The 12,549-nt window shown below is 36.7% G+C and overlaps 1 protein-coding gene across 1 annotated transcript in view; it reads left to right on the top strand.

Annotated features, from left to right (window-relative positions):
• colgalt2a (collagen beta(1-O)galactosyltransferase 2a) overlaps positions 1–11,185 on the top strand; it is a 30,303-nt gene extending 19,118 nt beyond the window's left edge. Inside the window, exons 7-12 of the mRNA XM_056472145.1 lie at positions 3,032–3,105; positions 3,218–3,324; positions 3,447–3,579; positions 5,713–5,840; positions 7,134–7,340; positions 9,920–11,185. Coding sequence (XP_056328120.1) covers positions 3,032–3,105; positions 3,218–3,324; positions 3,447–3,579; positions 5,713–5,840; positions 7,134–7,340; positions 9,920–10,148 — 878 coding nt within the window. The 3' untranslated portion in view covers positions 10,149–11,185. The remainder of the gene's footprint in view (positions 1–3,031; positions 3,106–3,217; positions 3,325–3,446; positions 3,580–5,712; positions 5,841–7,133; positions 7,341–9,919) is intronic.
• The last annotated feature ends 1,364 nt before the right edge of the window (positions 11,186–12,549 follow it).

Below are 12,549 nucleotides of genomic sequence, written 5' to 3'. Positions count from 1 at the left end.
TTAAAAATAAAGGTTCTTTATGGGAATTAATGGTTCAATACAGAACTTTTACTTTGCACTGAACATTTCAATTAAACAAAAATGTTCTTTAAAATTGTAAATATTCTTCTCATTTCTCACAGGTTCTTTAGATAACCAAATATGGATCTTCTTTGAAAGCATCACTGTGAAAACCCATCTCAAGCATAACTATTAAAGTTTCTCAAGAGAAATGCCTGTTTTTTTTTTTACTTTTACTTAAGACAGATAAAACATTCAATTCAGATGCTTATTTCACACTCAAATAAGAAGCTAAATAAAGTCACTGCAGGCAAAGATCTTAGAATCACCAAGAGGCGACACTCAATAGAATGTTCCATTGCAACAGCTGCTCCTAGCAACAGTTCGGATTCCACCATTTTGGAGTGAAAGCGATCGGCTGTCCATTGGATCTTATTGCTGTCACGATGGCAAGCAGCTGCTTTGTTTTTTATTTATTTATTTAAAAAGTGCATTAAACCTGAAAGACGACAATACAACACTTACTATCACAATCATCAGCACTTTTAATAGTTTATTTTACAGACTTATAATATGCTGTTTTCTATTGAAATTTTCATTCCAAAATGGCCACTATCGCACTAGAATGTCGCCTCTTGGCGGTTCTATGCTCTTAATATGCTAATAGCACTGAAAGCCTATGGCTGTGTTTGAAACCGCCTACTACTCAATAGGTACTGCATTTAAATTTAAATGTACAACTCGGCAGTTATAAAAGTACGTTCTATACAGTATGAATGTAAGAAGTATGAATGGAATTTGGACGTAATACATTCGCCATTTTGTCATGGTAACGTGACCTACCTGCATCAGTTGCGTCGCTTCACTCCCATCAAAGAGCTTAGAATGACCAAGAGGCGACACTCAATAGAATGTTGCATTGCAACAGCAGCACCCAGCAACAGCCACGGATTCCGCCATTTTGGAGTAAAAGCGATCGGCCGTCCATTGGATCTTATTGCTGTTGCGATGGCAAGCAGCTGCTTTGTTTTTTATTTATTTATTTAAAAAGCGCATTAAAGGTGAGACACAACCTCAAAGGCTACAATACAACACTTACTATCACAATTATCCTCACTTTTAATAGTTTATATTACAGATTTATAATATGCTGTTGTTCTGTTGGACTTTTCATTCCAAAATGGCCGCCACGTGACACTAGCAGCATCTAGTGGCTGTTTTCCAAATGGCACTAGAGTGTCGCTTCTTGGTGATTCTATGCTCTTTGCTCCTATTCATGAATTCTCTCGCAGGGCATCATGGGATAGCGCAGCATACATGGGATGCGCACTTTAAAATCTCACCGGAAGTAGTAAGTCATCCAGGTACTTCTCTCATACTGATTTTCGAATTCTGTGAATTCGGATGAACTACTTGGCTCGCATACTGATTTTAACGTGTTGTATAGTATGGAAGTATGCGGTTTCAAACACAGCCTATGTCTCTTCCTGCAAACTGCCATTCAAAGCCACACTTTACAACTTTAGATTAGCTTAACTTTAACTTTAGATTAACTTTAGCTTTAGATTAGCGCACACTAGACAACATCACAATACATCATGTAACATTCACTAGAGAGAAAACTTTATAGTAAAGTTAGTATTGAGGTTGTTGACGTTTGCCTGCCATTTTCTTTCTGAACCACATCCGTGAACACTCCAATGACATAATTTATGCACAAACAGACTTCACAGAGGTGTGCAATTACATATTTAGCTATCCAATTCCACAGGACAGCCTATCGTAACATACAAATCAAACATTTTGATTGGACGATCTTTTCTTGGTCTTACACACCTTCCACAGAGTATTAAAATAAATACAGTGAACAGCATAAATGAGTACAGTTTGGGTGTACTATTATTTGCTAAATTAGCTCTAGCTTTGGCTAATCTAATGTCCATGCACTAACATTGTATAGCATCCTGTAGAAAATAAGAATTTAATAGAGAGATCTGTGAGGAGTGTACTCATTTATGCTGGGCATTGTTTTAATACATTTGGACCACTAAATATCATGATTGCAATCAGGATGTGAGGATACTTTCAGCAAGCATGATAAGACAATCAACTATTACACCTTTAAGTACAGTCTGTTTTAACCCAACATTGGATTAATATTTTCAATGCCATTTGTATTATACTTTTTAACCCAAGATTTGTCCCCATTTGACCCAATGTCAAGTTAAAACAACCCAGCATTTTAGAGTGTGCACTCAAGTGGTATGTACTATGAATGTAATCTTATTACGGAGCTCTAATCTCTAAAACTTGACTATAAGGCATGAAGATATTGAGATACTGCAAACATTAACATCATAATAATCTGCTATTTGTATTTGTAACAACACTTTGTACAAGTGGACATTCAATATTATATAGATTATTTTATGTTTTTAAGGCGTGCTATTATGCAAAAATCACAGTGGTGTGGCAACAGTCAACAATATAACCAGCTTCTAATGGTAAACATATATTAATTTAATTTTCATAATCACACTACATAAAAACAGCCTGCAGAAACACTTTGATTGACAATCTCCCTTTGTACGTCATAAGACGGAGAAAGTCCTGTCAATTTTCGATGATCTCTCCCACATTAGCATAGGACGGTAGTCTTGTTTTTGAATCTGCCACTATGCTAAAGCAAAGGCATTTGTAGCTCCACCCTCTTTTGAAAAAAAGCACAATCTCATTAGAATTTAAAGCGACATACACCAAAACGACACCATTTGGAACAAAGCCTAAATGAGGCAGTTTTATAGAGCTGTAAAACATTATTTGTGTGGTATTTTGAGCTGAAACTTCACATACATACTCTAGGGGCATCAGAGACTTATTTTACATTTTGTAAAAAGGGGCACAATAAGTCCCCTTTATTTAAAATTGATTAACAAGCACAGCTTCACGACTATCGCTAACTCCGTCTGTTTTCCAGAAAATATTTCATTTGTGGATAAAAGAGAAATAATCTGAAGTTTATGTTCCACAGTTGACTTTAAAATGGAAACTTCACAATATTTGCACATTGTCTCCAAACCCAAAGACACCATGGCTTTCAATCAGGTATATAAACAGCTAAAATACAAGAATGTTGTCACATATTCAGTTTTTGAGTTAATATGCAGTACTCATATTAAACAGAAAACTTTTGTGTCATATCCTCTCCTCATTTTAGGTCTACCTGATCAATCTGAAGCGTCGGGAAGATCGTAGAGATCGTATGCTGCGCTCGCTGGAAGTCCTAGGCATAGACGTCACCCTCACTGATGCGGTGGATGGCAAGTATGATGTTATATCCCACACTTTTGCCTTTGCATTTAATTTGTATATTAAACACTTACTATATTTTACTGTTACACAACATGCCACTGTCATAAATTACTCCTTTCTGTTTCTCCTCCAAGAGCCATGAATTCAACTCAGCTCAGGACTTTAGGAATCGAGATGCTTCCTGGTTATAAAGATCCCTACTCTGACCGAGTGCTGACTAAGGGGGAAATCGGCTGCTTCCTTAGTCATTACAACATCTGGAAAAAGGTACAAAGCAAAAAATAGTGCCCCACAATCAACTGCAACAAGAACTCTTGTGCATATTAACCACATATGTGTGGGTCAATTAAAATATTGCACATTGGTCCTTAAAGGGACAGTTCACCCAAAACTGAACATTTTGTCATCATTTACTCACCCTTAACTTGTTGCAGACCTGTTTGACTTGGTTTCTTCTGTTGAACACAAAAGAAAGCTGGGTGTCAATTATTACTGATTTTCAGCTTTCTTTAAAATATCCTTTTTTGTGTTCAACAGAATAAAGAAACTCTAAAGAAAAAGAAAGTTTGGAACTTGAGGGTGATTAAAAATGAGTAAATTTTCATTTTTAGTGGACAAAAATATCCAACCCAGGCTCATTATGAAAACGTACCTCCATTGACGTTTCTGGAGACCGCGAAATACGTCCCGGCGGCACGTTTTTCTGCAGTTTTTGTTTTAGAATTCGCGCCTGCTGTTCTCGCGTAAACCCACCAGAGGCCACTGTCGACTCACTTTTGGACAGGCTTTCTGACTGACTGAGCGAACGATTGGCTGACCCACTCTCCCCCTTCCCTAAACCCAACCAGTTTTATTGATTGACCCGCCCAACCACTTCCCTAAACCCAACCAACACGTTTCAAACGCAATCCAAAAAAATAAAAGCCCTCGTCTGACTTTTTTTTTTTTTTACCACATCCTCACCCTGCTATTCACTTGTTTGTTTTATATTTTAGATTCTGTTTTTGTCTTACCTGCTTTCTGGAACCGCTCTTCACCAGACTCGAACCCCCGTCTTCGTGGTCAACTCCTCTGTGCATCTCAAATCCGCCTACGGACGTGGATCGCTAACGGGACAAACTGGTTGCAACCGGAATGCCGTCCATACGTAAGCGGTCAGCTGGTCAGCGCGAAAAGGAACGGCGTCACACCGCCCCGTAGCGTTCGTTTAAAGAAATGAAATGCAGCCATACTTACCTCCGTCTACGTAATTTGCTGTCTCCAGAAACGTCATCTGGGCTACGTTTTCACAATGAGCCTGTGGTGAAAATATCTGTCAAAAATTATATATTAATTTAAATTTTTTTATTATATATTATCTGTTTATATTATCTATAATATCTGTCATTATAGTGTTATATATTAATAGATCACCATTTTAGATAACAGATTATTTTGCTAGCATCATTCCTGATAATAATTTGCCTTTCAAAATTTTTATCCTTTAAATTCCAATTTAAAATATGTATAACACCATTGTTTTTTTATGAAAAAACAAGATAAATAAAATCAACAATATAGTCTTGAAGGTACCACATTATATTTGGTGGCTTTAATTACTATGTACTTTTATTTAAATTAGTCATTTGGTACAATGCACTTATGTACACACATGTTTTTATATTGAACATTGCAAAAATGATCTGTATGTAATTCACTGTAAAAAAATTGCTGGGCTCCTCACAATTGCTTCATGTTGTCCCAACACAAATGGAATAAATTAGCTTAATTGTTAAACAAATTTAAGTGGAATGAACATAAAACAATTAATTTGTCCTCCCAAAAATCTCAAGAATTGTGTTGATTCAGCTCATTTTAAATAAGTAGCTTGAACAAGTTGGGACATCATGAAGGAATTAAGTTAACTTATTAGTTTTTACAGATTTAAACATAAAACAATTAAGTTGTCCTAAAACAAATCAAGAATTGTGTTGTTTCAGCTAAATAAGTAGTTTGAACAAATAGCAAATGTAACTTACTTTTTGAGTTTATATTCGTAATTAATCCGTAATTACATTACATAACTACACTGTTGACCCTTCCCATACATATTAATCCACCTTTAACCCACCATACCACCAAAACAGTCACTTACTTTACCCGTATCCCACCTCAATAACACCAGAAGTGCTGTGCAATACAATTGGAACGTAATATGTACAATATATTTGTTTAAGTACCTACTAGTTATGACCATTTAATATAAACTGGGAGCCTCTGATATCATACAAAAACTTGGCCATTGTCTTGCATTTTATGAATCACCAATGATCAAGAATTCAGCTAAAAAATATTTCATAAGGCCTCTCTTTAACTGAGTGTCCACCTCTATAAACTCTTCTTGCTGTGCGTGGCCCACAGGTGCTGGAGCTCCAGCAACAGCAGGTTCTTGTACTGGAGGACGACGTCAGATTTGAGCCGAACTTCAAAAGCCGCCTCAACACCATCATGGAGGATGTGAAACGATCAGGCCTCCAGTGGGACTTAATGTGAGTTGTGATAATTATTTTACAGTCTCTATTCTGGATCTATTACTAGCTTCTTCCACGGTTTAAAGCCCTGCTCATCTTATGGGAATTAATAGATTTTCCCTACCAGCAAAAGTTAATTTTAGACAAGGAAACCGACACCAAATATAAAAGCCACTGAATAAATCTCTGAGGAATATCCAAAAGATAACGTTAGATGTAAGAATTGGAGCTTTGACAAGGACTTGACAGTTTTAAATGACTGAAAAATGTTTGCGGGTGCAGAATATGGATCGTAAGTGCCCACAATTTACAGTTTGTGATCATATTTCAGCTCTGTTCTGTTGATATGTAATCACATATTTGTAGCTTGAAACAGATGGAAATATGACCAGTTTGTGCTGAATTTCTATAGAGATCCCGTGTAGCTGCCATTCATTCATTCATTCATTTTCTTTTCAGCTTAGTCCCTTTATTAATCTGCAATCGCCACAGAGGAATGAACCGCCAACTTATCCAGCATCTGTTTTACGTAGCAGATGCCCTTCCAGCTGCAACCCATCACTAGGAAACTTCCATACACTCTCATTCACACTCATACACTACGAATAATTTAGCGTACCCAATTCACCTGTACCACATGTCTTTGGACTTGTGGGGGAAACCGGAGCACTCGGAGGAAACGCACACGAACGCAGGGAGAACATGCAAACTCCACACAGAAATGCCAACTGACCCAGCCGAGGCTCGAACCAGCCACCTTCTTGCTGTGAGGCGACAGCACTACCTACTGTGCCACTGCATCGCCCCATGTAGCTGCCATTACGACCAATTATTTTTTTGCCCACCACGTCTCAGCTCATGTGACCGAAAACTATCAATTACAAGCTTGATTAGCTAGTTTAGGTCTGTTCGATTAGGGTTGGAGCCAAACTCTGCAGGAAGACAAACAACCCCTGGTCTTTTCCTGCAGTCACACTAGAGACTAAGGGGCCGGATTAAATAATTGATTTATAATGATTAGACATTGAAAAAAGCGAGCAATGTTTTACATTTCTGTACAGAGGCCATGTTTTGATCTTCGAGTGGTCTGAAGTAGTCAGTGTTGCACAAGCTTGCGTTTCCAGTCTGTGGCATTCGCTTGCGTATGAATGGAAGTCTATGGGGCGAAAAGTGCAGTGTGACCGTGGCTTTAGTGGTAAATGATCATCTTGAGGTCCACAAATAAACATTTCATAAAGCAAAATGTCATCGTTAATTAGCAAGTTTCACATTTTCCCTGTTTATTTCCCCATATTTATTTTTCTCTTTAAGCTATGTGGGGCGTAAACGGTTGCAAATCAAGCACCCGGAGCGCTGGGTGGAAGGAGTGAAGAACCTGGTCAGCCCAGATTACTCGTATTGGACTTTGGGTTATGCCCTTTCACTGCAAGGGGCAAAGAAGCTTCTGGAAGCCCAGCCTCTCAGCAAGATGCTCCCTGTTGATGAGTTTCTGCCTGTTATGTTCAACAAGCACCCCAAGTAAGCACTGGTAGATGTTGCTAATTAAATGCATACTTCATGCAAAAACTAAAATTCTATAATCATTTACTATCCCCCATTTTGTTCCAAACCGGTTTGAATTTCTTATTTTGTTGAACACAAAGATATCGTGAAGAAATGTTAGAAAGCAGCAGCCATTGAATTTCAATTTTTTGTTCCTACTAAGGATGCCAATGGCTTCTGGTTTCCAACATAATTCAGAATATCATCTTTTGTGTTCAACTGATGAAACAACTCATTAAAGTGGGGAAATTTTGAATGTGAACTGTCCCTTTAAAGATCATCCTCTACTCACCTTCATTTAAACCTAAATAAAAGGCAGCGCAAAATGTTCTCGATCTGATACACAAATTCTATGTACACTAATCATCGTTTATGTTATATACAAATTAATGAAAGACTAAATGAAACATCATCATATAAAGTCATCACAATAATATCCATATATATTATTGTCTGTGACAATAATAGGCAGCATAGTGTATTGAACTGGTAAATGTTTACATGACATAAATTAGAGCTGCACAGTATATCGTTTCAGCACCCATATTGCAATGCGATCATTCACAGTAGTCATATCACACAAAATATGCAATGTTGTGTCTGGATTATCATTTGCATGAGTTTTTTGAGGCCTGTTACTGTATGAGGATTTTAAAAGCATTCAGGCCTAAGAAATTGTATTATTTGTAACTTTAATAACTATTGATTTTATTGATTTATTTATAAAACGAAGACTATGCAGTATTATTTTACATTTGATTATTCAATTATTTTAAACCTGAATACTGTTAAGACTGCTCGGAAAACAATAAAACATTGTTTTTTTAAATAAATATATTTTCCCTTATTGTATTTATCTATGCTTGTAGACTGTTTATATTATACGCAGATGGACTCCTTTACAGAACCAGTCCAATCAACAACAAAAATAATAATAATTAGGCATGTTAACTGTTAGTAAGAGAGTATGTTTTTTTTTAACTGGGAATGGTACGTAACATGTTTAATAATGTGGTTCCTAGTTATTTGGTGAACTATTTTCAAATGGTGAGGCAACAGCATTCATACAGTACTAGGAGTTGGGATTTTAATATTTGTTTATTTAAATTTAGAAGTCTAGTGGGGAAAAATATGTTTTTATATACAAGTGCAATCATGTGGAACAAATTACCAAAATCGATCAAGGACATAAAAGATTTAAGGAGGTTAAAAAAAGCAATCAAAAGATGGTTGTTTGATGAGGATAATTAGTTTGGATGGTGGACGAAGATGTTTTTATTTTATATGTTACTGGATTGTGTAAAGGGCTGTAGCTTGAAGGCCACTCGCTGCGTGGGACGTATGTTGGATAAGTTGATGGTTCGTTCCGCTGTGGCGATCCCTGATTAATAGAGGGACTAAGACGAAAAGAAAAATTAATGAATGAATGTATTTGTGAATTATTTTGTTTCAGTTTTAAAAATGTATGAGGTACTGTCTGTTTTATGCATCATCGGTATTTTGAAGCCATACTTTGTTTTATTTAACAGCGAGGACCACAATGGAAACAAGCCCAGGGCTTTATTGTGTTTTTATCCTCGACAGTTTTTATTTCAAAATGTATGGGATACTTGTACAGCTTGTCTAAAATCTGTCAAATACAATTCAATTCAAAATTCAATTCAACATAAAAAATTATATATTTTTTTCCAAATAGAGATATTCTAGTCATCTGGTGAAATTGTACTCATATCGCAATATATATGGCAGAAAAACTAAATATCGTGCAGCCGTAACATGAATGATAGCATGCATTTTTACATTACTTCAATTTAGCGGCTTTGCGTCACATTATAATCACGATAAGTTGATATTTTGACAAATTTTGACAGTCGTTTACTTATTCCTCATTTGTTCCAAACGTTTCCATTTCCTCAGTTGAACACAAAGGAAGATATTTTGAGGAATTTTAAAACTAGGAGCTTCCATTCCATTTCTGTTTTCTATTCTGGAAGTCAATGGCTACTGGTTTCCAACATGCATCAAAATCTCTTCTTTTGTGTTCCACATAAAGAACAAGATCAAATGAATAAATACAATTTTTAAAATAAGCCGACTTGACGGGGAAGTGGGTAGCACTATCACCTCACAGTAGGTCGCTGGTTTGACCCTCGGCTGGGTCAGTTGGCATTTCTGTGAGGAGTTTGCATGTTCTCCCTGTGTTGGGGTGGTTTCCCCCGACAGTCCAAAGACATGCGCTATAAGGGAATTGGGTGAGCTAAAACTGTCCATAGTTTATGTCTGTGAATGAGAGTTTATGATTGTTTCCCAGTGATGGGTTGAAGCCGAAAGGGCATCCGCTCTGTAAAAAATATGCTGGATAAGTTGGCTGTACATATCGCTGTGGCGACTCCAGATTAATAAAGGGACTAAGTCGATAATAAAATGAATAAATGAGCCATCTTGCTAATATAATGATTTTTACAAAGCCACATTTTGTTTACTTCTTATTTGTTTACTTCTTATTTTGTTTATTTCTTTCAATGATGTGACTCTAGTGTGCCCTCTGCCTGTAGGAAGGAATACATGTCCCATTTTCAACTGAGAGACCTGAAGGCTTTCTCCGTTCAACCCCTGCTGCTGTTTCCCACACACTACACTGGAGAAGCAGGCTATTTCAGTGACACGGAGACCTCCAGCATCTGGGATGACGAGACCGTGTCCACTGACTGGGACCGTCATCGCATCCGTGGAGGAAAAACCAGCACATCTGTCTCTGAGAGCAGCCCGAAGGACGAATTCTAAAGCTATAACTTCTTGGGAAACTAGACATTTCAATGCAGGGTGCGCGAATCATACATTGACTATCAGGGGGTGGGGTGAACATATTCGGTATAATGTTAGTTCTTATAGATGCTTCAATTAATCAAATGTATGATTTATTTAAATTACATCTATTTTAATAACAAAACGTATTTACGTTTTATGTGTTTTGTGGGATGACCTACAGTCTCTTCTTAGCAATTTCAGATGTTTCTGAAGGTCAAACTATACAAACTAGGTAGCCAATTTGACTTTACTTTTAGGCTATATGTCAAAACAAACACCTATTTTACAAGAACAGTGTCTTGTGAACACTTACCACGTCTGTCTGTGCTCTAGAACTGCCAGTTTCAGACTTTTGAATGAATTTTTTTCTCATAGACGGATTGGCGCGATTATGCATTCACAATGGTATGGGCCATTATAGGGGTGGTCGAATGTTTATTTAAATTATGTTATTTGGATTTTTAATATTAGGATACAGATCAGAGCAAACTATTTTTCACTATTTAGAGGGATACCCCCATACATGTTGTTTTGACATCCATTTTAGTTACCAAACTATGGACTTAGGGTTAGTTCACCTAAAAAAAGTTAATGTTCGCTGTTAATTGCTCGCCCTCATGTCATTCCAATTCTCTAGTAATCTAGTAAAACATTATTAAACATATTTGCAGTTTCCCTGTTTTCTATAAAATACCAAACCGGTGTTCTGTCGATTTGTCCTACCTTGTCAGATTGTCCTACCTCCCATTCAAAAAGTAGCTACCACCTTTTGATGACGCAATATGCTGCCCATCAGATTTTGCTACCAGTGTAAATATTAATGTGGATTAATGTGGGGTAATATGTGTGATACGAAGCTATAATATCGCCCTAACCTATACCTAATCCCCAACTCCCCAACCTCAAAACCATTGGTAGCATAATCTGGTAGGATAACATGTCAGGACACCTGTTCTCGAGGGTGTGTGATGTCATTACCATGTCGATACAGTACACGATCTGTCACTAATTAAAACTGCTTAATTCACTTGATTTAAACATTCTTCCAAAGATTTGGGATAATGTAAGTACAAACAACGAAAAATACAATACTGTTGTAGTGGTTTTTAGATATTAGAATGAAAAAATCTTTACATGTTGTGCATTTAAAGTCAAAATAAAAAAGTTAAGATGGTAGTATCTGTATGTTAGCTTTAATCATATATATGAGCTATTGTGTGCTCCAAAACAGTGACAAAGTTCACAATAAGAAGATATAAACATCCAAAGTTTGCAGTTTGTAACTTCTGCCTGAATACTTCATACTTCAGTTTCTCGTCAAATCTTCTGACCAATCAAATGCTCTCAAGTATCTGACATGTCCCGCCCTCTTCAAGATGCTATTGCTATATGCGCTTGATCTCAATCCCTCTCACTGGCAAAGCTGTGGTAAAAATAAAACACTATTGGCTGTTTTTTAAAGGGGGAGGAGCTATGCCATTTCCCGGTCTATCTTCATGTTTCAGCTTAAATGTAGTCACACATCGAACAAAAACACACACTTTAAAGCACTTGACGAGACATTTAGAACCATGCTGAGGAACATACAGCTTAAATAGTCCACTGTAATTGTAATGTTGATAATAATGATGATTAATAGCAGTTAATCCAAATGTTGTATTTATTTAATGCTTCACTCAGGTTACACATACTCAATAAGAATCAATTAGCAGCAAAAAATATTTTAAATTAAGCAAGACAGTGCTTAATATTTTATTTAAAGGGGTCCTATTATGCAATAATCACTTTTGTAAAGGATTTAAACAAGTTGTTTGTCCACAGTTTGAATATAACCAGCTTCTGATGGTAAAAACGTGTTCATTTAATTTTTTATAATCACACTTCATAAAAACAGTCTGCAGGAACAATTTGATTGACATTCTCCCTTTGTACGCACCGAAAGAGGGGGAAAGCCCTGCCCGTTGGTGACGATTTCTCCCTCATTAGCACAGGATGTTAGTCTTGCTTATTCTGCCACTATGCGGACACATGGGTGTTTGTAGCTCCGCCCTATTTTAAAAAAAGAGACCTAGGAGCACAAACACATTTGAATTTAAAGCGACACTCACCAAAACGGCACAATTAGGATCAAACCCTAAAAAGGGCAGTTTTAAAGTGTTATAAAACATTATTTGAGGGGCATTTTGAGCTGAAACTTCCCATACACACTCTAGAGAAATAAAAAGGAGCGCAATGGCTGCCCTTTAATATATTACACACACACACATATATATAAAATTTTCCACCCAGTACGCAAGGAAAAGCTGGAAAACTATATTGAAATCATATAATCACATTCCAGTTTTCTTATATAAAAGAAAGAAACACCAAAACACAA

The sequence above is a fragment of the Danio aesculapii genome, chromosome 2 (assembly GCF_903798145.1).
Source record: "Danio aesculapii chromosome 2, fDanAes4.1, whole genome shotgun sequence".
Taxonomy (NCBI): Eukaryota; Metazoa; Chordata; class Actinopteri; order Cypriniformes; family Danionidae; genus Danio; species Danio aesculapii.
Note: the sequence above shows the minus strand (reverse complement) of the source record. Positions and strands in the feature narration are given on the sequence as shown.